Source organism: Labeo rohita, chromosome 7 (assembly GCF_022985175.1).
Source record: "Labeo rohita strain BAU-BD-2019 chromosome 7, IGBB_LRoh.1.0, whole genome shotgun sequence".
In the NCBI taxonomy this organism is placed as follows: Eukaryota; Metazoa; Chordata; class Actinopteri; order Cypriniformes; family Cyprinidae; genus Labeo; species Labeo rohita.
In genome coordinates, this window is record NC_066875.1 from 14,605,271 (window position 1) to 14,628,364 (window position 23,094).

Here is a 23,094-nt window from a genome sequence, read left to right on the forward strand (position 1 = left end):
ATAAAGCAGTTTGCCTTTAACATAGGTCTTGCACTCTGCTTTAAAAAATGTAAAACATCCACCAGAGGGTCTGAGCCCATCTTCTTTCTTTATTCTCTGCTTAACCCAATGTTCCTCATGAGAATTGAACATTTATTTCAGTTTGGCTGCTTTACTACTCTGAGCTCCTGACCTCTTGATCTCTCTATGATCATGGTATGAATTACAGCAAACAGTTGGCACTCAAGCACGATATCCAACTGGCCAACAATAATTAAGGTCAAAAGATCAATGTTGACTTTATATGTCCTCACTTTTTCTTCAGACTGGAGCGCAGGCGCTTCTCAACCTGACTCCGTTTCCTCTGGAGGTCAGAGTTCAGCTGATTACAGCGAGTCCTTTGTTCTTTACTATAAGCCCACACCTGAAACACAAAAACACATTCTTTAAGTTATTGCTGAAAAATACAGTTGAAGTTTAAGAGAAGGGAATGGGATTGGGATCTGGTTAAATGTGACCATGGTGGTAGATTCCCTACATAACAACATAACTGCAAGTGGTGCTGCAGTATAAAGTGCTTTTGACCTTTTTGAGATGTTTCTTTTTCAGCTCCTTGAGTTCCTTGCATTGCTTCTTCAACAGCTTCAGGTAGGAGTTATGCTGTTTGAGCTCATCAATGGACTGAGGTTCAATTACTGCAAAACACAGAGAGACACACAGCTTGTCCATGATCTACAACACCTCTCCGCTCTTCGCAGGGGATGAGTGACTGATGAAGATGAGCATACAATGGTTAGATGAGGGTGAGTGGATCTTACCTTTAAGAACATTGTTGACTAAATCTTCTTTTGGGCCTAAAATATATTGCACACAAACACTGAGGTCACTTAATGGACATGACATGCATATTCATAAGTAGACATTAGAGGTATAACGGTTTACATTTCAGTGCGTATTGCTGATTTGAAGTCACTGTTCAGTTTGGGATTGGGAGGATGGGAGGTGTATTTATTATTATTATTTTTTTTAGATTTTTTTTTTTGCCTTTATTATGACAGGACAGATCATAACGGACAGGAAGTAAAGTGGGAGAAAGAGAGATAGGGGTCGGGATAGGGAAAGGTCCTCGAGTCGGGATTCGAACACGGGACGCCTGTAGCGCAATGGTGCTGTATGTTGGCGCGCTGCCCACAAGGCTATTGGTGTATTCTTAATATGTAATTAAAAATTTAATCAAAAACTTTTAAAAAATCTGTAGATTCACAAATGAAGATTATGATTTCATTAAAGTTAATGTTCTTCAGAAAAAGAGAAAAAAAAACAAGGTAAATTTAAAAGTCCAATATACATTTTTAAAATAAATATTTTAGTACATAACATTGTGCTCCTTTCTGATTCTTGCACTTGCATAATGTTTTTTTAAATGTAACCATGGAACATAATAATGTGACATGACAGTTAAATTTAAAAGGGAATTCCTTTTGAAACCCATTTATAAAAGCTTATTCCATTTATAAATAAAAAAATAAAAAAATAAATAAATTCTTTTACAGAGAACCGTTACACCCCTAGTAGACATCAGTAGAGAAATGAAATGACTAACATTATGGCCAAAATGCACACATGCAGAGAGAGAATGATCGAGAGGAAGACAGCAGAAAACAAGTATGACTGTTTCACAGGTTAGACCTAACCTGATGCTGGAGGGTTCATGACCTCGGTGAGCACAGAAGGAAATGTTGGAGACGGCAGAGGGCAGATAGGGTCAACAGATGTCACGCAGCCAGAGTCAAACTTGTCTTCATCTTTCACAGGTCCACCCTGCAGACACACACACATACACATACATACAAACACACACACGTAGTGGTGGTTTATGGGGACTCTCCATTGGCGTAATGGTTTTTATACTGTACAAACAATATTTTCTATTCCTACACCAACCTTTCCCCTAAACCTCACAGAAAACTTTGTGCATTTTTATATTTTCACAAAAACACAATTTAGTAGTTTTTTTAAGCCTTTTAAACTCGATCAACTGATTCACTAAATATATATGAGTCAAAAGAATTATTTGCTCAGGAATAGGACTGAATACTGATAAGGGAATACTTGGATGTCAGGATTTTCAGTGAACAACTTATTTTAGTCAGTTTCTCACACAAAAACGAAGGTTTGGAACAACAGAAAAGCGAGCAAATGAAGACTTTTTTATTTTAGGGTGGGTTGCAAGTTCAGATGAGAGATCACTTAGGGGATTGGTTGGTTGCAGAAATTCAAATTCAAATTCACCATTATATAATAGGCGTGACTGACCTCTGAAGGATCCTCCATAAGTGCCAATAGCTGCCTTTCTCTCTGGGCCAGCAGAGAGAGATGTTTGATGGGGTTTGTCAGAGCCTCTGCATACTCTACACAAAAACAAGAGGAAGACGGAGGGAAAACAGTAAGACTCTGCTACAAAAGGCTGACAGTTATTGTACAGAGGGTAAAAATTAGGGCTTATAACTGAAAGACTGTTGATTTGAATCATACTCTAGGTGAGCCATGAGTCACCTTTTTTATTTTATTAAAATATACAAACAAACATTTGCATTTGCACAGCAATATAATTCACCAGCTGTTAATGTTACGAAGAAGATTATATACTCATTGTAATAGCATTCCTAGTTCCAGAGATCTCTCTCCTACCTTGGTGCTCATTGGGAATGTAGTCTTGTGCCTCAGTGTACACAAGCAGGGATGACAGCATGAGCGGTTGGTTCAGCTCATTCTTCAGACAGATGTAGTGATATCCTAACAGACACACACACACATACATAGCAGATGTGTGTAGATATTCAGCACAGTATCAGACTAACAAGTCTGTTAGATCACTGCTATGTGTTGGCACAAACCTGGGCGGAGTGCCGATACTGGCAAGACACGATGGCCAATAATCTTCCCGTTTTCTTCATACACGGCTACCCGCAGAGATGCTAGGGTGGGCAACACCACCTAGAAAGACAGAAATTAACAGCATTTCATTTAATTAAAAAAAGTGTAAATTAGTACAGTACTAAACAGCTTCACAGCTGTATGCATGACAGAACTGTCATTTTAGGACAAACTTTTCCTTTTGTTTGTTACCTTGTTGAACACAAAGGTATCTTCATCCCAGACTGGGTCCAGAGAGTTGTTGTTAGAAGTTTTCGTTCGAAATTTCCTTTTAGTGTCTGCAGGAAGTCCAAACATGTCTACCTCCACGTATACACCAACCTTCTTATCATTCAGAAACTGACCTGAGATGATCTGTGTATGTGAGGGAAAAGTGACAAATGACATGATTGTACATATTACACAAAGTTAAAAAGCAAAATCTCTGAACAGCACACTACATGTGCACCTTGATTTTGACACACATGCAAATACCTTGACTTTAACTGTGTTGGCTACAATGCCATCCACAATGTCCATAGTAAAGGGGTCAAAGTGTTTATCCGTGCGTCTCATGAACTCCGGCTTCAGCAGATAACCACAGTGGCCGTTATATTCAAACACCCCCATGTTCAGCTGCATCGGCAAGTCTGAGACACAGAATAAATAGCCTTTTTTAAGATTTTAAGGCTCCTAAAATACATACAAAAGCAGAAGATAACTAGACAGAAGGAAGAAGACAATAAAAAAGTGCTGTTTGCATAGCTGACCGAGAGTTTGGAAGTTTAGTGCCACCATTTGGCAACCCACGTTCCAGAAGAGCTGTGGCATATAGTTACTAGAGTCCACACGAGTCCCTTTGGGGTAGATCCGACTCAGCTGCTTTTTATTGTATCTGAATACAGACATTTTGCTCAGGAAGAACAACTTTACTTGAATATAAAAGCGCAAACATGTATATATGTATATAACTAAAATTACTGCTGTGCCCTGATTTGTATATTATCCGTGCAAAGTAGTATTCAAAATTAGAATAAAGAATGTTGAAATAAGTACGCCAAAGGTACCCTGATGGTCTACTATTTCTGGTGACAATTCGGATCAGAACTACAAACACAAATTTAAAACAAAATAAACAATAAAACACTCCGTAGAAGTAATTGTTGAGTAACGTAAATAAATTAACTGAAATGTGGAGTGCATATACCTTAACTTTGACAAGATTATTAGCCAGTTTACATTAGCTGGGTTTCCATCCAAAGTTGCGAATTTACTTTGTGCGCAAAACTGGAATATTGCTTAAAACATTTGCGAATAAGCACTGTTTCTATCCAACGAGTCAAAGAGAACAAAATCATCACTTCCTGATAAACTGGCACTAAATATCACTAAGAAAAGTAGGAGAACCCACTGAATATAATAATTTTTACATATAATAAATTACTTGCGATTCAGAGAGAGCAGACGAAAGATGCCAGCTGTTTGGGAGTGCAGCCTTGTAATACAGTTCTTTGAGACAATTATACAAAAATACTTTGACGGCAGACTTTGCTCAGGCATCTTAGAAGGACCATAACAACATTTCAGAGGCTGTGCAGTCAGATCAGTCTGCCAGTTAGTCAAGTTATGCTGTACCATAATGCAGTCACATTAATTTTTTGGAACGTGTGGAGGAATAAATTTGCAAAACGTGTTTCCATCTCCCATTATTCGCTCAATTCAAAAACCACCTCAAACGAGCGTAAAAACGAAGGGATTTTTTTCCACAAATTTTGGTGTTTCCATTACTCGTTTCTGATGCGATACTTCAAAACATGTATAAAAACATGGAAACATAGCTATTGACATGATGCAAAAAGACGCTAATATAAAAAAGATGCTATTATGAGGCAGTAGTATGTCTCAAAACTTGCCAACTTCTCTAATGCACAAAGATTTTTTCTTCACAAAAAGAGTACATACAGTACTTTTAGGAGATGGTATAAACAGGTAAACTGGGATCCAGCACTTCATAGCAGTCATAATCTGCTGACTGAGGCTGGTGAAGGATACTCAACAAACTCGATGGGAGAGTTCTTCAATGTGTCCATGCCTTTGGTCTCCACAAAAGATGACATCTCAAAATACTTATTCCTCTCTGAAAAGAGAGAGAAAGGAGAATCAGTGTTAAATTCTTCTGGACATCTGATAAACTAAACAATGATTCTATAAAGCGGATGAAGAATTCTGTCCTGGCTTCTAACTGTACAACCAGCCATAGAACACACAGCATGGTAACAGCTATGATGTGAAAGGTATCATTACTCACTGGATGCCGCCTCAAAGGATTTGAATTTGACAGGTTCTATGTAGTTGACCAACGTAGACATCTCCTCTGTAGCGTTAACCTCACTGTACGCAGTACCCTGAAACGGAGAGATACATCAAAGATGTGCACAGAAAAAGAGACAGACAGAGAGAAGAGCAGTGAACAGTACAGAGTGACATTAGTTACCTCGTCAGTGTTGTTGTGTTTCTTTGGATCTGGAATGGGTTCCTCTTCCTCCTCTTCTTCACTCTCCCCATCTCCCCGATCTAAAAATTAGCATTAAAAAAAAATAATACACACACACAAAAAGACACAGAAAATTGAATATACACCATAAAGGCATTGACCATGAACTTCCATACTGGTGCCTAAGTAACATCAGTCTTCATCCTGATCGGTTGAGACCTCATGTCAACTAGGCACAAACCCACCAATAGATTTGCGGATATCAAGATCTTTGGTCATCCTCTCTGCAAGCTTCTCGCCCCCATTGGACATGAGCGAGCCCACCTCCCCATCAGACAATGGACAATCTAGACACAAATCTCATGATGAATGGGTTTGAATGTGAAATGAAATTGGCAAAAGAAAATTGTACTATGTGTATATGAAATATGTGTAACTGAATGGGCTAGAATTATTTTAAGATCACAAAAAGAGTTAAACCTACTACTAAAACAGACTCTAATGCATTTTCAATGCAGATGAGTTGCAAAATGTAGTTAATGAAAGAGTTAAAACTGTTAAACAAAGTTGAAAATATCATCATTATAAAAAAAAAAAAAGTCATACAGGTTTGGGACAACATGAAGAGGAGTAAGCAATGACACATAGTTCATGAGCTAACAAAGTAATCATGCCCATATGAGAGAGGTGTGGAATAGAATGGCCCATTAGAATAAGCTATGAACTAAAAATGATGCCAAAATAAAATAAATGTTATGCTTTGTCATAGAAGATCAGAGATTAAATGGTTGTTGAAGACTTTAATACTAGATAAGACAAGGGAGTTTACAGTAAAGGTTCTTATTTTTTTCACTGTTCAGTGAGTGAGCTTGCTGTCAGGCTGATTCAGCTTACGTCATGGGTTTGAGACTGATTCATTAAAAGGATTGGTTGAAAAGAGCCATTTAATTACAAATCAGACATCACGGGTTACACTTGTTGCTGGAACAACAAGCAGGACAAAGCAACAGTGCTGATGGATGAACACTGACATGCACCCTAAGAGACTGTTTACACAGAAGATGCTTAAAAAAAAAAAAAAACAACGATAAAAAAAGATAAAACAAGTTTAACTTTTAAAGGGGTCATGACATTGACTTTTAAAAATGATTTAAACAGGTTCCTTGAGCTTCACTTACAATTTGAATAAAGTTTTTGCACTAAAAACAGTGCTATATTTGCAAAAATGGCCTTTATTAACACTGATTCGGTCCACAAATAATCAACAAATGCTCATGCCCAGTGTTTTTTTTTTTTTCCACTTCACAAATGTTTTTCTTTTTTAAATGCAAAACCACATCTGAAGGGCCCCAACGTCTGATGAAACCCCACCTTAACAAGTTGCTACAGTATACATACTAAAATTACTGTCACAATTATTTTGATGCATTGATTTCAATCACAGCCACTTTTGTGCTAGAGTGAATCAGGATACATTTTGGCATGTGTGTGTACACACCATTCAAAGGTGAGGACTGGTCTTCTGTCCCGTCCTTGCGTCTAATGCTCCCACCATTAGAGGCCCTGTGTTGATGTTTCTTCTTGTTCTTGATCAAGATCTTCCCCATGAGTTCCTGGGGGCTTGGCAGTTGTTGACCAGGAAGCAGCTGTAAAAACAATACGATTGTAAAACCTAAACATCTACTCTCAAACTAAAAATATAATAATTTTCTACTCTTAATTATTGCATGACTATTTTGATTATGACTGCAAAATTACTGCATTTTGTGGTCAAATATTTTTTAATGGCTAAAGCGATATAATTAACGAATCTTCCACCCATCCAATTTCCTACATGTCTGTTATTATTATTACTCCAGTGGCCTCTTTCTTTTCACAATAATGCAACAATTTCAGGTCAAACCAACACTTTCAATTATTCTTTTCTCTGGTATGTAGCCTTTTAATAATTGGGAAACTAACTCTGTCAGGATGATACAAGACCCCTTCATCTTTACTAGGATCCTGACTACCATGTCTATGTTTATTCTGCGATAATAGCCAAATGACTGCACACCATCCATAACTAAGTAAAGTGTAGCATAAGATTAACATTGATGTTGGCTTTAGAAAATGTGGCCTGTAAGTTTAGAATAGTTTTAAAACCTTTAAAAGTTTTATGGTGACAGACAGACAGACAGACAGATAATTTTGTTTATAATTTTTGACTGATGGAGTTTGCCTTTTTATGGTATAGAATAACTCACTGGATATTTCTCCAGGGGTTCAATGAGCAGTGCGTCCCCGAACATAGAGCGACAGTACTCTGCCATTTTAGCCTGCTGCTTTGCCCTAAAAGACCACATAATAATCAAGATAAAAATTTACAGGATAAAAAAGAAAGAAAGAAATATGCATTATTCACACACTTATACTTACGAATCCACATGATTTTCAAAGGACAGAATAAGAGGGTAGGGAGATGTCTTGAACGCACTTTCAGCGATGGCCTCGATCACTTCCTAAAAACACAAAGATTAAAACATTACACACACCCTCTCTCACCGCAGTTCAGTGTGTGCAGTTTATACGAGCAGCTTGGATTTGACAGTAAATGTGCGGTCACATTAGTTAAACTTTGCAGGCAAAAAAAGTCACTTTCAAACCAACCAACTTTCTATTGGTCAAGGAGGCAAATCCATGTGACCATCCTGAACCTTCTGTTCTCATGCAAAATCACAGACTACAAGGATTGAAATGACTGTATTTTGCCCATGAAAATTTGCAGAACAATGGTAAATGTGACCACACAATAAGAGCACTGGACACTGAGACAGGCCATAAACACACCTTGAATGAAATCTCAGTTGTCATGGTAAAACCATGCGTGATGATTGGCTCTTCTTCGGGTGGGCGGCCTTTCCAGCAGTCCAGCTCTATACAGCGGCATCCTGTCAGCAACACCTGCCTGTACATCTCCACTGATGACAGGCCCGTCAACTGACCCACTGAAGGCGGAAAGCACAGACAGAGGTTATATGTGTGCATTTACTACCATATTTGCGTCTATGAGAGTATGTATACATTTGTGTACCTGTGAGGTATGTGTTGTGTGAAGAGTTGATGAAATAGTGGGACAGGGGTTGGTTCATATCGTCGATGATGTCCAACCTCTCAGGAGGAACCACAGAGTTCTCCTCCCCACCAAGATACTTTGCGAAGCCCATCAGAGAGATCTGATCTGTTCACACATGGACATGTGAAACAAACCACCATTAGTCTCAGCGGCACCATGTCTAAATGTGTGAGAGAAAGTGTGCATTTGTACCTCTCTCTAGCTGGCTGACGTTGGTCTCATATCTCTCCATGAGCTGACGGACTTGATCTCGCTTAAGTGGTGGATAAAGAACCTCATTAAGTCGAGAATCTCTCTGTTTTTTATTTATAAAGTCCAACAGCTGATCCAGAGACAGGAAGGGCTTTCCTTTGGAGCCACTGCGTGCACACAGTAAAGAATTCAATGTGTCAAAAACATTTTGCAAAGCATCTTTACATAACTGTTAAGACATAAAGTGGCCCAAACATATTTGAACGCTAACTGTCCAAATACTTTTTTTTTGGCTCTATTGTATTTTTGTCATTGCTGTTCACTCACAGTTCCACGAAGATACGCTCCACTTCTGGTCTGGGACTTAGTTTGTTGAGAAAGTTCTGGAACATTTCCCAGGTGAAGTCATCTGGCTTTATGCCCTCCCCCTGAGGAAAATAAATGAATTAATGAATGAACTAAAATGACAATATTAATCTTAAACCTGCAAAGTTTCCATGACAGTGATTTTATTGTTAAAAGTAAAAGCCAAGGAAAATTTTTATAACAATTTTTAGAGTATTTTGGTCTGCTGTATATTTTAAAAGAAAAAAAATCAGCATGGAAATTGGATTTATCTTGCTGTTTTGAACTGAAGACTTATTGATGTCATGAAAAATAAAATGCAGAAATTAGCCCCACAGCACAACCCATATTTGCATGACACACTGGATAGTACCTAGCAAAGCACAGTTCAATTTAGGGCGTGCTATAATCTGAAATAAACATTTGTTCTGTACTATGTAGTGAGTTGTGCTTGTTTTTGGGGTTGTTGATATTGGTACAGTAACTGACTTGACTTATTTTTTTATACACACTTCGCCTTAAACGGGTCATTGACCCTTGGTAAGAACTATGGCCCCCTGAAGTGTCTCCATTCATGCTGAAGTTCAACCAGCAGAGGGCAGTGTAAGACAATAAACAGACTGACATGTAGACGTGCTGATATAAGACTAGCTCCACTGTGTCCAATCTGAGCCATAAAAGGACTGATTCCAGATCACCATGGAGTGGCAAAGAAAAAGGAATGATATGAAACTTGTGACATATAAGGACAGAGGGACATGCAAAGAGATTGGACTAAAGAGATGATCAGTTAAATCTTAGCAGATGTGGGTTATGTGGAAAACAATGCATTCACATTTAAACAACAAAAGAAAAAGACACAGAAACAAGCATGTTTTGTGGAACCACAACAGTTAAATTGAACAGTCATAACTAGTGATTGGTGCATGACTGATTACCCTGTTATTGACCAGACCGCAGTGATCCAGTGCCATCTCCACACGTTTCTTGTCTGAGAACATTTTAAGGATGCTGAGAGAAGTGAAAGAGAAAGAAAAAGAAAAGAAGTGAAAGGAATGACAAAAGAAGAAGTGGCAAATTAGCAATGAAAGACCTGAAGAACTGGAAACACAGCTATGTTTGAGTAAGACTCAAGCTTGTGTTTACTCACTTCTTCACTGGGATTTTCCCATCCTGATTTACCTGCAACTTCAGCTTGGTGTAACTACAAAAAAAGGACACATAAACAACAGTAAGAACACTGACGGACAACCGTATCACACTGGTTTCATTATCTTTCAACTTTTCTCATTAGTCTACGCTGATTATTTGCACCTAGAAATCTAACAAAATCTTAATGTTAGTAACACTGCAGACTCTTAGAACAACAATCACCTGGCATCAGCACTGCCTCAGACTAATGGCATTAAAGGACAACACATTTTATTTTGGTATGGAGTTGACCCCAAATCCTGCTTGTAAACGAGGATAGTTCACCCAAAATTTAAAACTGTGTCACTTACTCACCATCAAGTCTTTATGACTTTCTTTCATGACTGGGGACCAGAGCTCTCAATTAAATTTTTGGGTCAACTAACCTTTTATAAACATACATGACCATCAATTACAAAACCCACCCTAAGGAAAACCCAAAGTTACACACGAAAACTGTCTTAAACTTTTGCCAAGTTCAGCTGAAGCTTGAGTTGAAAAGATTGTGAGATAACAGGTCACATTATAAAGTGCAACTGCAAGAAATAAGAAGTCACAAAAGTCACAATTATGAGAAGTAAAGCTGCAACTTTTAGACATGAGGTTGCAATTTTGAGATATGAAGCCACAATAGAAAGACAAAGTCACAGAGAAAGGGAAAGGCAATAGCATTTGTAAGATTTAAAGTAGCCATGTCAAATATAAAGTTACATTTCTAGATTTAGTCAAAATTAACCTATCAGTAAGCCCATCCCCCTCAGTTACTGTTGTTCAATCGGACAAACAAATTGAGTTGACAAGTGTCTTACAATGACAGCTGTCAGTGTGAAAACCTTGTCCCAAGATGTTTTTGATAAATTTTGGACACAGAAGAACCACCTCTCATTGAGGAGCATTCAAGTGGGACTTAAATAAGCCATGGAAGGATACACCGCCCTCCAAAAGTTTGGAAACACCCTAGAAATGTGGGGTTTTGGACAAAAAAAAAAAAACCATCACAGCTTTGCATAATCTGGGCCTAAATTCATTGTATTCTAAATTTAATTGGCAATCAATTGTTGAAGCTATTAAGGTGTGCTGAAACAAAAATCTTTTAAAAACCTGGGCCAAGTTTAAACCAGTAACAGGCATCACAGCTGGCAAATGGGCATGTCTAACTTTGACATGTATATATTGCCATTATTATGTAATTAAAATGAAAATTATTATTGCTGGTCTTCAATGATAATGTCAAGTTACTTTAATGTATTTGCACCAAAAAATGATAAGGATTTGTGCTGATATCATCCAAAACCACACTTTGCCAGGGGTGTTTCCAAACTTTTGGAGGGTAGTGTATATAAAATATTTAAAAATAAACATCGTGGGTAACAAGGTTACTTTGGAAGCAAGGGTTTACAGTGCGCAACGAAAGCAGGGAAGCCTCATGTTACGTCGTCACAACATTCAGGATCAGGATGTACCGCAGTGCAAGATTAAATTAATTTACATTTAACCAGTTTAAAATGGAGTAGCCCTGAAATGTATACCTCCGTTTATGTGTTTTTAACCTACACTGTACATGATATGAGAACAGTTAGCTATTTAGGTTTGCACGTTAGCACTCACTAACTTTAATGAGAACATGCCAACCAGAAAAGGAACATTGAATAATAAAATAAATGTCAAATTCCACTGCCTATCCTCTCAGGATACCTGGAATCACTGTTACAAGTACCCCAGGTGCATTGTTTTTCCATTTTTGTAGCATAAACACCATCAAACTGATGAGAGCTTCAGATCTTCCAATGTTTCTCTATGGCGCTGAAACCTAAAGATGTCAGAGTTGATACTCAACTGCCACTGGCTCATCTGCATTCGAGGGGAGGGGCTTACCGATAGGTCAGTTGTAAGAAACAATCACAAATACAAGAAATAAAGTTGCATTGTCAGAGGTCACATTTTCAAAAAACATCAATTAAAAGAACTAATCTCAAGCAATTGTGTGATATAAAGTTCACTGAAGCGGTCTGAGACTCTTTTTATATTTTTGCTACACTAACATGTCACTTTGGCCTCAAACAACAGTTTCAGACACACACACAGAGTACTCACGCTTTGAGTAAGAAGGTGTTGCGGGAAGCATTCTGGGACAGTATGTTTGTGGCAAGTTTAAACAGTTCATCTGTCCACACCTGGAAATCCAATCATAACACCAAATAAATGTGCGTAAATGAACTACATTTATTTTGTAAATACGATAATCCTATAAATCATTCAAACTTTATATGTGTTAAGTTTTTAAAAGGAGAGGGAAGGAAAATATTAAATGAGAGACATCTAATATAGTTCATTCAGAGTGCACTCTTGAAAATGTAGAAAGCGAAAAAGCAGAACAGAGAGAGAGGGAGCGATAGCATGGACGTGGTATCTAGGTGACGGGCCGGTCGTCGTGGTTACCTTGCAATAGCCATCCTGCACAGCTTGGAAGTTGAGGAAGGAGATGTTGACCAGGTCGTTGCCGTAGACGACAGTTAGCAGCCTTAATTCTGAGTTGTTGTCTCCTTTGCCCAAACCCAACGTCTCACGTGTACGTAGGTCCTACAGAAACAGGCAAACCTTACCACCCACGTGTACTATCCTGACATATGAACCTTTCCAAACACAAACTTCATACAGACTCTTTCCAACACAGGCACACATAAAAAAAGTACCCTTGGCATCTTGGCAAACCTCCCTGTCCTGGTGTCCCTGATTTGACTGATGTCCAGGATTTCCACTTCCTATAGAAAAAAGAGATACACAAAGAGATTAAAAAAATAATATTAAAATTTTTTGAAGACTGGTGGTTCTCAACCAGATGTAAAATGTTTTGGACAGAACAAGCATTAAATAATCTAAACAACAAAAAATAAGTATAGGGTACAATGGGGCTAAAGGCACCCCAGGGTAAAACGCACCTTTAAAATAATTATTTTCCTCTAAACCACTAGAAGGCACAAAAACATTTGCTTTTCAGGATGCATGTGCAAATTTTTTTTAACATGTGGTAGATTTAAGTAGCAAATGAGAATCGCTAAAATGGATGCATATATTTTGAGAAATGTCTTAATGATTTTCAGTTTTGTTTAAGATAATTAAAGCAAGTTTTTAAATAATGAAAGAATATGTAAAAGTATGGTATTTGGGGCTAAAAGGCACAATAACTAACATGATAATTAAAAGATAGCAGACTTTTCCATTTGTTGACATGACATGGTTAGACTCAGATGTTAAATATTATATATTATGTTGGGTGTCAATTTTGGAGATAATCACCATGCTTAGAATGAAACCATCATATTTAAAAACATGATATTAATGATATGATAAAATAAAATATAATTTGCTGTTACTACTGTACTTACATTTTTATGTGATCTCCTTCAATGCTTTCAGAATTTTGAAATTATTTTGTTTCTGTATTTAAAAAAATATTTTTTATAACAACATATTTTAATGACAATATATTTATTTAACAAAAAAAAAAAAAAAAAAAAAAAAAAAAAATATATATATATATATATATATATATATATATATATATATATATATATATACATATACATATATATATATATATATATATATATATATATATATATATATATATATATATATATATATATATTTTTTTTTTTTTTTTTTTTGTTAAATAAATATATTGTCATTAAAATAATCTATATATAAAATAATATATATATATATATATATATATATTGTTCAAAATAAGAAGAAAATAGTACAAACTTTGCTAAAGTGATCGTTTTGAACAAGTATTAACAGGGTTCCCACTCATGTTGAGGTTAATGTTTTATATATAAAATTTTGAATACAGACATATTTAATGGTTTAAATAACAGAAAAGATACTTTAAAATGAACGTAAAACTGCCAGTAGGTGGCGGCAAGTCACTGATTTTAATCACTGAATCGTTCATTGAATTGATTAGTTGGAATGGCTGATTCACTCAGGAACGAAGCAAGTGACCGTCTTTATGAATGGGTAATTGAATCAGATTCGTGCATTCATGCATAAATGAAACAAGGCTGTGTTTGAATGGAGATGCGCAGCAGTTCAGCTGCAATTTTCGCTGACGAAATAGAGCTAAATCAGGCAATAGTGTTCAGACAATGCAGGTCACTTAATATTATCTTCTTGTTTAGTGAACTGTTGTATTAAATCAATATCATTTGCAAACTCCCTTAATCAATAAATCTGTCTCTCTCCTTCGTTCATCGTGATCTTCCATTATAATCAATGCAGCTCATCCACAGAGGACTGGTTATAGACGCAGGGAGGCGCATTTTTACTGCATGATTAACACAGCAGCAGGACACAGCAGTTTATATGTTATATTTATCCAGAAATGGATATTAATTCTGCCGGTAAAAATAAAGAAACAGTGTAGGAGAGTGGTTATCATGTGCAAACAATGGGAAACAATACTGATGCTGATAGGGTCATTTGCACTGATGCTCTTAAATATTTTTTTCATACTTGCACACAGTAGTTTTCAGATTCAAATGCACTGCTTCTCCATAGGTTCATGCAGGGCTGCGCAATGTGTGCATCAGCTCGCACGCTAAGATTTTTTTCTCGTGCTACCCCAATCATTAACACGGTTTCATTTAATTTTTGACTGCGCATATAGGATTTTTTTTTAAATAGCACCATTCTACTAAACACAATTTATTTCAAATTTATTTCAAGCACTTTCAATGACCTATATTTGTTTTCCAGTACTTCACAGGCCTTGAATCCATGTGTCTGATATTCAAGTACTTTCAAGTACTTTCAAGAAGTGTGGGAACCCTGTATTAACTTGCCACCTTATACATTTATAAGATTTAAAACAAAACAAACAACTTGTATGATTTAATGTTATACCATCTGTCGCTCCATAAATGTTCAATACAAACATATATATTTTTTCTACAATTATAAATTTTAGACGCAGTGAATGGCACATTTTTTCTTAAGGTGTGACTTTAGCCCTGTTGTACCCTATAACTCTCATCAACCCCCTCAACAAACAGCTGTTTTATTTTCTTTGAAGAAGTTTCATGCGGCAAAGTTTAATGGGTAACGTTAACACAAGTAAACAATAAGAGATTTGTCATTTACTTTCATTTCCTCATTAAAATCATTCAGTAAATCTGAATTAATGTCAGTTAGTCAGTAAATGGGGACTGGCATACATCCAAACATCAAAAGTTTGTGGTTTATTGTCTATTTCTCTTAAATCCAACACCAGCTATATGCTATATGCTATATACTCTACAGTGTACTCATAAACATTGACACTGTCACTTACACATTAACTCTCCTGGGAAAAATAAGGATGACTCACTCTGCATGGCACAGATTTCGGTCCAATCAGATTATCTTGAGAGTAAAAATGCCCCTCCCCCCAACACCACCTGTCACCAATTATGAAGCAGCAAATCATGGCTCTTAGCTGTGATTTTTTTACAACTTAAAGGAAGAGCAGTTAATATGTCTCGTCTGTTTCTGGAAAAAGCGTGCTCTTGAAGTGATTTCATGGAGTCTTTAAATGTAATCGGGAATGAAATAACACTGAACAGAGGTCCAGAGAATCCCTGACACACCACACACACAAACACTGACAAAGTAAAGGATACTGGCACTGAAGCCGAGAAGCGGTCATAAGTCATGAGTGAACTTCATGACTTTATGACAGATTCACTCAACACTTCAGGATTCACATCTCAGATAAACATCTCTAACAACTTCTGCTTCATATGTTCTGGAAGGAGAGTCAAACAGAATCCCTGGCTCGTAAAGAGAATAGCTGAGTAAATGAGCTGGGGCACTGGTTGGATGACTGTGCTTGTAAACTTTAACAATAAACAAAGCAGATCTGGACTGTAAATACTCGCTCTAGAGCTAAGGGCTCCCTCCCTTTCTCTCTGGTTCTTTATCATCTTTTGCTTTCCTGTACCCTTGTCCCCCTCCCAACATGGTGTGTGACGGTGCGGATGAAGTTGCTGAGTTGAACGTTCCCCAGGGTGTGTGCGAGGGTCATGGGTTACTGGTCGAAGTCTGCTAAGGACTGGTTCCAGTCCAAACAGGCCCAGCAGGATGGACCCACATATACACACAAACAAACAAACAAACATGCTCTTGTGTTTTCTCCCTGCAGCTATTGACTCGTCATGTAATACTGGCTTCCTGAAGCGATACTGGGACAATTTATTTATATTTTGATGATTCATTTTTAGATACTGGGAATTGTCTGAGCCAATGATGTCTCTTGTATACACATGAATGTTCTTCAAGAATTTATTTAGTACAAAACAAAAACCAGTGATGTCTGTCCATACAGTACATGTACAACAGATTGTGGTTAGTATTCATTTAGAATTAATGAATAAAATACAATAACAAAATTTTTCCCATTCTGTGGGTTTGATTGCAAATATAAACACAAGTAATCTGAGATTTCTACCTCAGAGTGCTTTGCATAGCAAAACAAAAATCTAAAAAGTTCATATTCATTAAACACTATGATATAAACAAGGAAAAAAACTGAACCAGAGACACACAGCTATATTTACCACAGTACAACTGCTAAGTAATATAACATTGATGGTATCAACAGGTTGCATTCGACTAACTGCTACAGGCTCAGACTTGTGAAATATCTTCCTGAAAATTAAGCAAGACTTTCTGCACAAGGGTGTATGCAAGTGTGTAGCTGTTCCTAGCATACATACATTCCCCTCATTCCTGGTGAGCAAAGACTGTTGACCTAAAGTTTAATATTTAGCCCACAATGTCACTGTAGTGTTATGTCATTTATAAAGTACAGAAAGATAAACACAACAAATACACTAAGTAGACACAAGAGCGGTTATTGTAATGGTGACAGTGACTTCAGGACACATCAAATATGCGTTCTCTCTAGGGATGCACCGAAATGAAAATTCTTGGCCGAAGCCGAAACCGAAAAAAAGGAAACACAGGGCAGAAGGCCGATTACCGAACTCAGTTTTTTGTGTCCCCCCCACCCCCTCCCCAGTGCATAAAATAAATAGCCAAAATATGCTTTTTACAATTTTGTCTTGCTTTTTAAAGAAAAAAAAAAATCAATTACAAAACAACAATTTACTTAACACTGAACTTTTTTTAACATTCTAGTACACATTATAGCCTACCAACAGAGCACAATTTAATTTAAAATTAATAAGTTAGTAAAATAAAATTGGCCATTTTAAAACCCCCTTCTTGAATCAGGCATGTGTTTTTTAATCTACAAATAAATGCAGCCTTGCTGAGCAGAAGAGACTTCTTTTAAAACATCAGAAAATATTACAATTTAAACACTGTGCGTGAATGTTAATAATAATGAATGTTTTATAGAGCTGTTGTAATTATTGTTATCATTATTTATGTCTTACTTTACAGAACAACAGTAAAATTACAGTACTAACATTTATGAAAGTTGACTTTTATTTTGGCGGAAAACCACAAGAAGACCTCAGTACTTCTTTTTGTTTGCAGCAGCATATTTATGAATGATTCTCATTATGCTGTTTCAGCACAGATTTTCCTTGTGCTTTGGACTTTAAACCCTGGCAAACGAGCTCATGCAGCACTGTCAAAATACATACAATTCGTGCGTGTATTAGAAAACGTAATGTTCTTTAGTTTTTTACTAATGGTTTAAGGCCATTTCACGATTTCAGTCATCATATAGTAATCAGCAACAACCACCCCTTCCTCTTCTCATCAGGAGTGAGTTTTGGTGTTTGGGTATGGGTTGTTGTTTAATGTATTGACATAGAACTCCTTTTTTAACGTGATAGTTTTATTCTTACATGTACTATTATAATATGTGTTATTAGCCCCAAGATAATTAATGTCAGCAAATAAATACATAGATATACATTATTTGTATTCCCAAGCAATCTAGTGGTAGAATTTTCGTCCGGCGTGTTAGAAGTTTTGGGTTCAAATCCGTCCTCTTAAATTTTTTCCCCCTTATTAAAATCAAAGATGTCAATCAAGTAATCGTATATCAAGAAGAGGGACACGTTTGTGTTTTTTTTTTTTTTGATTTAATTGGATGAATAGATAGTCATCATTAAGCGACTGACAGGTTGAAGCGCTCGTGTTTGAAGAAGACAAGCTGCAATGAGAACGTTCCGTCACTAATAACATTGCAATGATTATTCAACATGATTTAAAAAACAACAAATTCCTAACTAATGTTTTATCAGCAATAGATACGTCGACCATGCCGTGGGATGTTAAAAAAAGTGGTGGCGACAATATCGACCCTGGCAATATGTAGTGGGGACATGTCCCACTCGTCCCACCCATAAATTACGCCTCTAGTTTTAAATGCTTCCACACTGCCTACTAGGGATGTATCAATCCTGAAGTATCGATATATCGATACTGATGGGAGTATCGAAAGTATCGATACTCAAATAAAAAAAAAATATCAATACTAAGATGTGTTTTATTTACCAGTGATTTTGTTTATTTAACAAAAAATAATTCTTACAATATGCATTGAATTCGACGTATAATCCATTTTAGCGAATAATTGTGCAGGACAGAACTATTATCCTGCTCATCTGAACGCACACAAATGTTGTGAGACAGAACCAATCAATCACACAGAGTGTTCTCTCACTTTAGACAGTGCATTCAAACAGGGCTGTTTCCCAAAAGTATCATAAGAAAGCACTGACGCTTTTGGGAATGGCAACCCAGTACAATGCTTATCAGAGGACAGAAAAAAAAAAAAAAACCTTATGTTTGAGTCATTTCACAATAAACAAACTGAAAATGTAGCCTACATAATTTGCGCAATTACATTTATTTAAATTAATGTTTAAAGTTCACTGACCATGTTCTATTTAGTAGTATAATATGTAGTAGTAATATTATACTATGTAGTAATATTAATATAAATTTTACGCGGTCAGAATAAAAAAGGTTGCATTTTATGTGTACAACAGCAAAAATTATATTGGAGATATCCAGATGAAAGTGGTCCTTCAACAGAAAGGGATGCAATTCCACCAACTAAACTTTCACTAAAGTAGGAATAATATGAGTTTGGAGAGAGAAAGAGAGTTAGAGAAAAATAAAGAGTTAGCAGGAATCTCCAGGGTACAGTCATTCAACCTATTACAATGCAAAATTGTACAACACAATAGTAAGCCACCACACCCTGAGCCCAGTTTACTCTTTGCATGCCACTGTGCCTGTGAGATAAAGAGTGTTTTTTTATGTTAAAAGGTGATCTATATAAGGAGGGAGTGCAGGTCATATGCATGACAGATGTAATGTCCCCTGTACTGCCTCTCCCACCAGATCTCCCACAAAGCCCCAGGGGCTGCTCCCTGCCTGCACCCTGTGAGTGACTGGCCTTCTTGTTGCTTCTTGTGGGGGTCAGACCTTAATTATGGAAACAATTAATCTCCAAATATAAAGTCCTCAACGTGAAATAGAGCTTCCCCTGCTGATTAATGAACAAACTCAGGAGCACAAGAGAGGACATGCACACAGACAATTCAGGTTAAGGGGAAACTACCATGTGTGTTACAGTGAACATATCTTGCTGTAACTTCCTTGTGTAGCCCTGGCAACAGTCACTTCCTGTCGTGTCTGGCACTAGTGCGGGTATGCGGGTGTTGAGAGTAAGCGAGTGTGCATGTGTCAACTGTAATGATGGTAAAATCCCATGCTATTGAGTAGCATTGCTGAAATTTAACACCCATGAGAACGACACACCTTTCCATACAGATTTTATTTCTTCCCTCCCCCTCTTCTCCTCTGTTTGTTTCACTCAAGGTTACTGATATTTGGACTGATCCCAGATGACTTTAGAGTTTTAAAAAAAACACACTCGAGCAATGCCAAATGTATTGTCCTCAAAACCAGTTTGAACATAACAAACAACTTTTATACAGACCCTATCTAATCTGCATATTAGCCATTTAATATATACACACAAACACACACACACAAGCCAAACACTTTTTCAGGACAATGTTAAATTATCTGTATCATCTGAAGCGTCATTGTAACTGAATGATGCAGCAAGACAATGATTCAAAATATAGAAGCAATTCCTAATCGAAATGGCTGACAAGAAACTAAATTAAGGTTCTACAGTGGCCTAGTTCAAGTCCTGACCTGAATCGTAGAGAGGTGATGTGTCAGGACCGGTTCAAGACTTACCAAACTGTCAAAGCTTTTCTGTGAGGAAGAACAAGCCAAGCAAAACTTCAACAGAGATTCCTATTAGATTACATGTGGTGTTTAGTTGCAGTGATTGCTTCTGAGTGTTGTCAAACCAGATATTAGGCATTAACTTTTTCACAGGGTTGATCTGAATCTATGTTAGTGGTTTTCACAGAGGACCAAAAAAAAATAAATAAATATTGGCTAAAAGAGGCAATTTCAATCTGACAGGCTGATTTATGCAACTTCTGGGAGTCATCAGTCCACCTGGAAATGAAACATGATAAAATGGCTAGGATGATAAAACAAGCACTTCTGAGGAAGAACTAATCATCGGATTTGCCAAAGTTAGTCAGCAAGTAAACTAAACATCTATGAGCAGAACTATATATAAGTGATGTAATTCAATTTCAGCAACATAAAATGGTTAAGATGAAACAGCAAATTAATTAATTAATTATTCAATCACGTTAAATAATCCCAAGACCAATCCTCTAGTCTGTGCTGTGCTAGTCCTCAGCTGATGCGTGAAAAAACTTAAAATTATGTAGCACGCCTCCCATCTTATAATCACAATAAGCTTTGTGCTTTACTACTTTGGCTATTAAGTCTCAACTTCAAATTCTGTCAAGTTCATCAAAATGTTAACAATAAATGTTGTCTTAGTGCTCTTTAATATGTTAACTGATTGCTGTAGACACTGTAGTTCAGTTCATCGTTTATCTCTTCCTCTTTACAGCACAAAATAAACATGAATCAGAAGCCATGTTAAAAGAAAATACAGTAAGTACAACTTACTGAAGTCATATCACGACCCATGTAATCGCTCAATAGGTGTGTGCGGAAAGACATCAGTAAAACAACTTGTAAACTAATGTCAAGAAATTTTACATTTGCATTCCATGTCATAGCCTGTTAATCAGAAAGAAATTAGCCATGCCTGCTGCCTGTCTGTCACTCTAGCTTTACCCCTGCAACCACTCTCTCTTTCTCTTGCCTTTCTGTTTCTTTCCTCTTTTTTTCTTCTGTGCAGATAATGAAATTGGTCTGGGTCAAGAGTTTGTGATTCCTGTCATTCCTTTGCCACATAAGGATGAAAATCCTCTTTCAGCTCAGCAGTACAGTAAGTGTTTTATATATATAAACTCAGGGAGAACAATGATAGAACACCTGACCACTGAGTATTAATAATGGCTTGTACAGGCTTGCATTTTAGGCATGAGTCCAGAGCCATCTATAACAGGAAAATTAGATGTCACGAATAAAAGCCCACTTGTGGAGGAAGAAAGAAGGATAAGGATATGGATGAAAAGGAAACTATTATATAATCAACTCTGAAAACACATTTCCTGTCTCTGTTGCTTAAATGTGTGTCAACTTCAGATGGATTAGTTTCATTTTACAGTAACTTTGCAACACACTCTCATTGCAATTTTAACCATCTTACATTTTGGAGGATTTGTACAATCTTATTTCTGCTTTTATACAATCTGCTTACCCGCCACTGATGGTTAGGTTTAGGGGTGGGGCTATGCTTACTTTTTTTTCTAACAATCGAACGTTTCCATATGAATCACACTGTACAATTTCATGCGAAATTGCTACCTAATAAAATACTTGTGCCTAAATGCCCACACAATCTCATGGGAAAACAAGCTACACTTAAACATATAAATGTTAAAATAATAGATAAACAGTTGTTTGTTTTGGCAAATAGTATTTGGACTTTTACACTTTACATGAATGTCTTTACATAAATTAATATGCACTGACTTTATTAGTGTTAGTGAGTTGCTAGGAAAACTGTGTACACTTGAGAGGATCTGGCTCCATGATCTGCAGTCACACAAGGCTTTTGAGCGTGTGAAATTACTTCAGCATGTAAAATCTTGTGACTCTTTTGCTGCTTCAGATTGGCTGAAGGCTACAGTTTGTTCAGTCAGAAAAAGGATGTCTCACTTCGGTTACAATCCCAAATCTTTTTTATTGAATGTGCATAAATATGTGTGGGTAGTATGCACACACTATTAATATAATGTTCTTTATCCATAACCTATTTACTGCATGCAGCCTAACTCACGTTCCCATTATCATCCTCCTGCTCTCTTCTCAGGTCACTCTAAAAACTCCAGTGGAATGTTTGATATTGTCCATTTTCCACTAAGCAACAGGGTTGGCTGGAAGAGTCCATGTATTAAAGGGTGACACTTTTCTACAGCCCCATATTGAGAATGAATTTGAGTGTGAATTTGACCAATCAAGGATAGCCTTGCTACATTAAAGCTGCTTAAGTTTTGCCTCTCTGTCGCGATCTCTGATTGAAACCTGTAACTGCGGTTATTTGCGGAATTATCTTCTTTATGTGGGTTGTGCATCGGCACGGCTCCTCAGCGCAGATTAATCTAATGTTTTGAGGTTTATGTGTGGGCTGTCAGTCACATATATGGATATTTACTGTACTTCAAAATTACAGAGACTACATCTTGAAAGTATGTTCAAAATAAGACGTTTCATCTATCATCTGAACAAGTAACATGTCTGCCAGTTTTGTTCCGACCAACTGAAAAAAAGTTTTACAATAAATTGTGCTACCAATGGTGATTATATCAAACGATCC

At 36.8% G+C, this 23,094-nt stretch overlaps 1 protein-coding gene across 1 annotated transcript in view; it reads right to left on the minus strand.

Moving 5' to 3' along the window:
• The window catches only part of plcb3 (phospholipase C, beta 3 (phosphatidylinositol-specific)), a 59,074-nt gene that overhangs the window by 8,351 nt on the left and 27,629 nt on the right, over positions 1–23,094 (minus strand). The window contains 26 exon segments of the mRNA XM_051114717.1: positions 294–403; positions 565–674; positions 798–833; positions 1,674–1,800; positions 2,296–2,390; positions 2,671–2,775; positions 2,877–2,976; positions 3,109–3,270; positions 3,391–3,545; positions 3,666–3,790; positions 4,948–5,032; positions 5,204–5,300; positions 5,390–5,469; positions 5,635–5,736; positions 6,888–7,035; positions 7,636–7,720; positions 7,808–7,890; positions 8,219–8,376; positions 8,463–8,609; positions 8,697–8,863; positions 9,024–9,124; positions 9,980–10,052; positions 10,192–10,245; positions 12,327–12,406; positions 12,672–12,812; positions 12,926–12,994. Coding sequence (XP_050970674.1) covers positions 294–403; positions 565–674; positions 798–833; positions 1,674–1,800; positions 2,296–2,390; positions 2,671–2,775; positions 2,877–2,976; positions 3,109–3,270; positions 3,391–3,545; positions 3,666–3,790; positions 4,948–5,032; positions 5,204–5,300; positions 5,390–5,469; positions 5,635–5,736; positions 6,888–7,035; positions 7,636–7,720; positions 7,808–7,890; positions 8,219–8,376; positions 8,463–8,609; positions 8,697–8,863; positions 9,024–9,124; positions 9,980–10,052; positions 10,192–10,245; positions 12,327–12,406; positions 12,672–12,812; positions 12,926–12,994 — 2,795 coding nt within the window.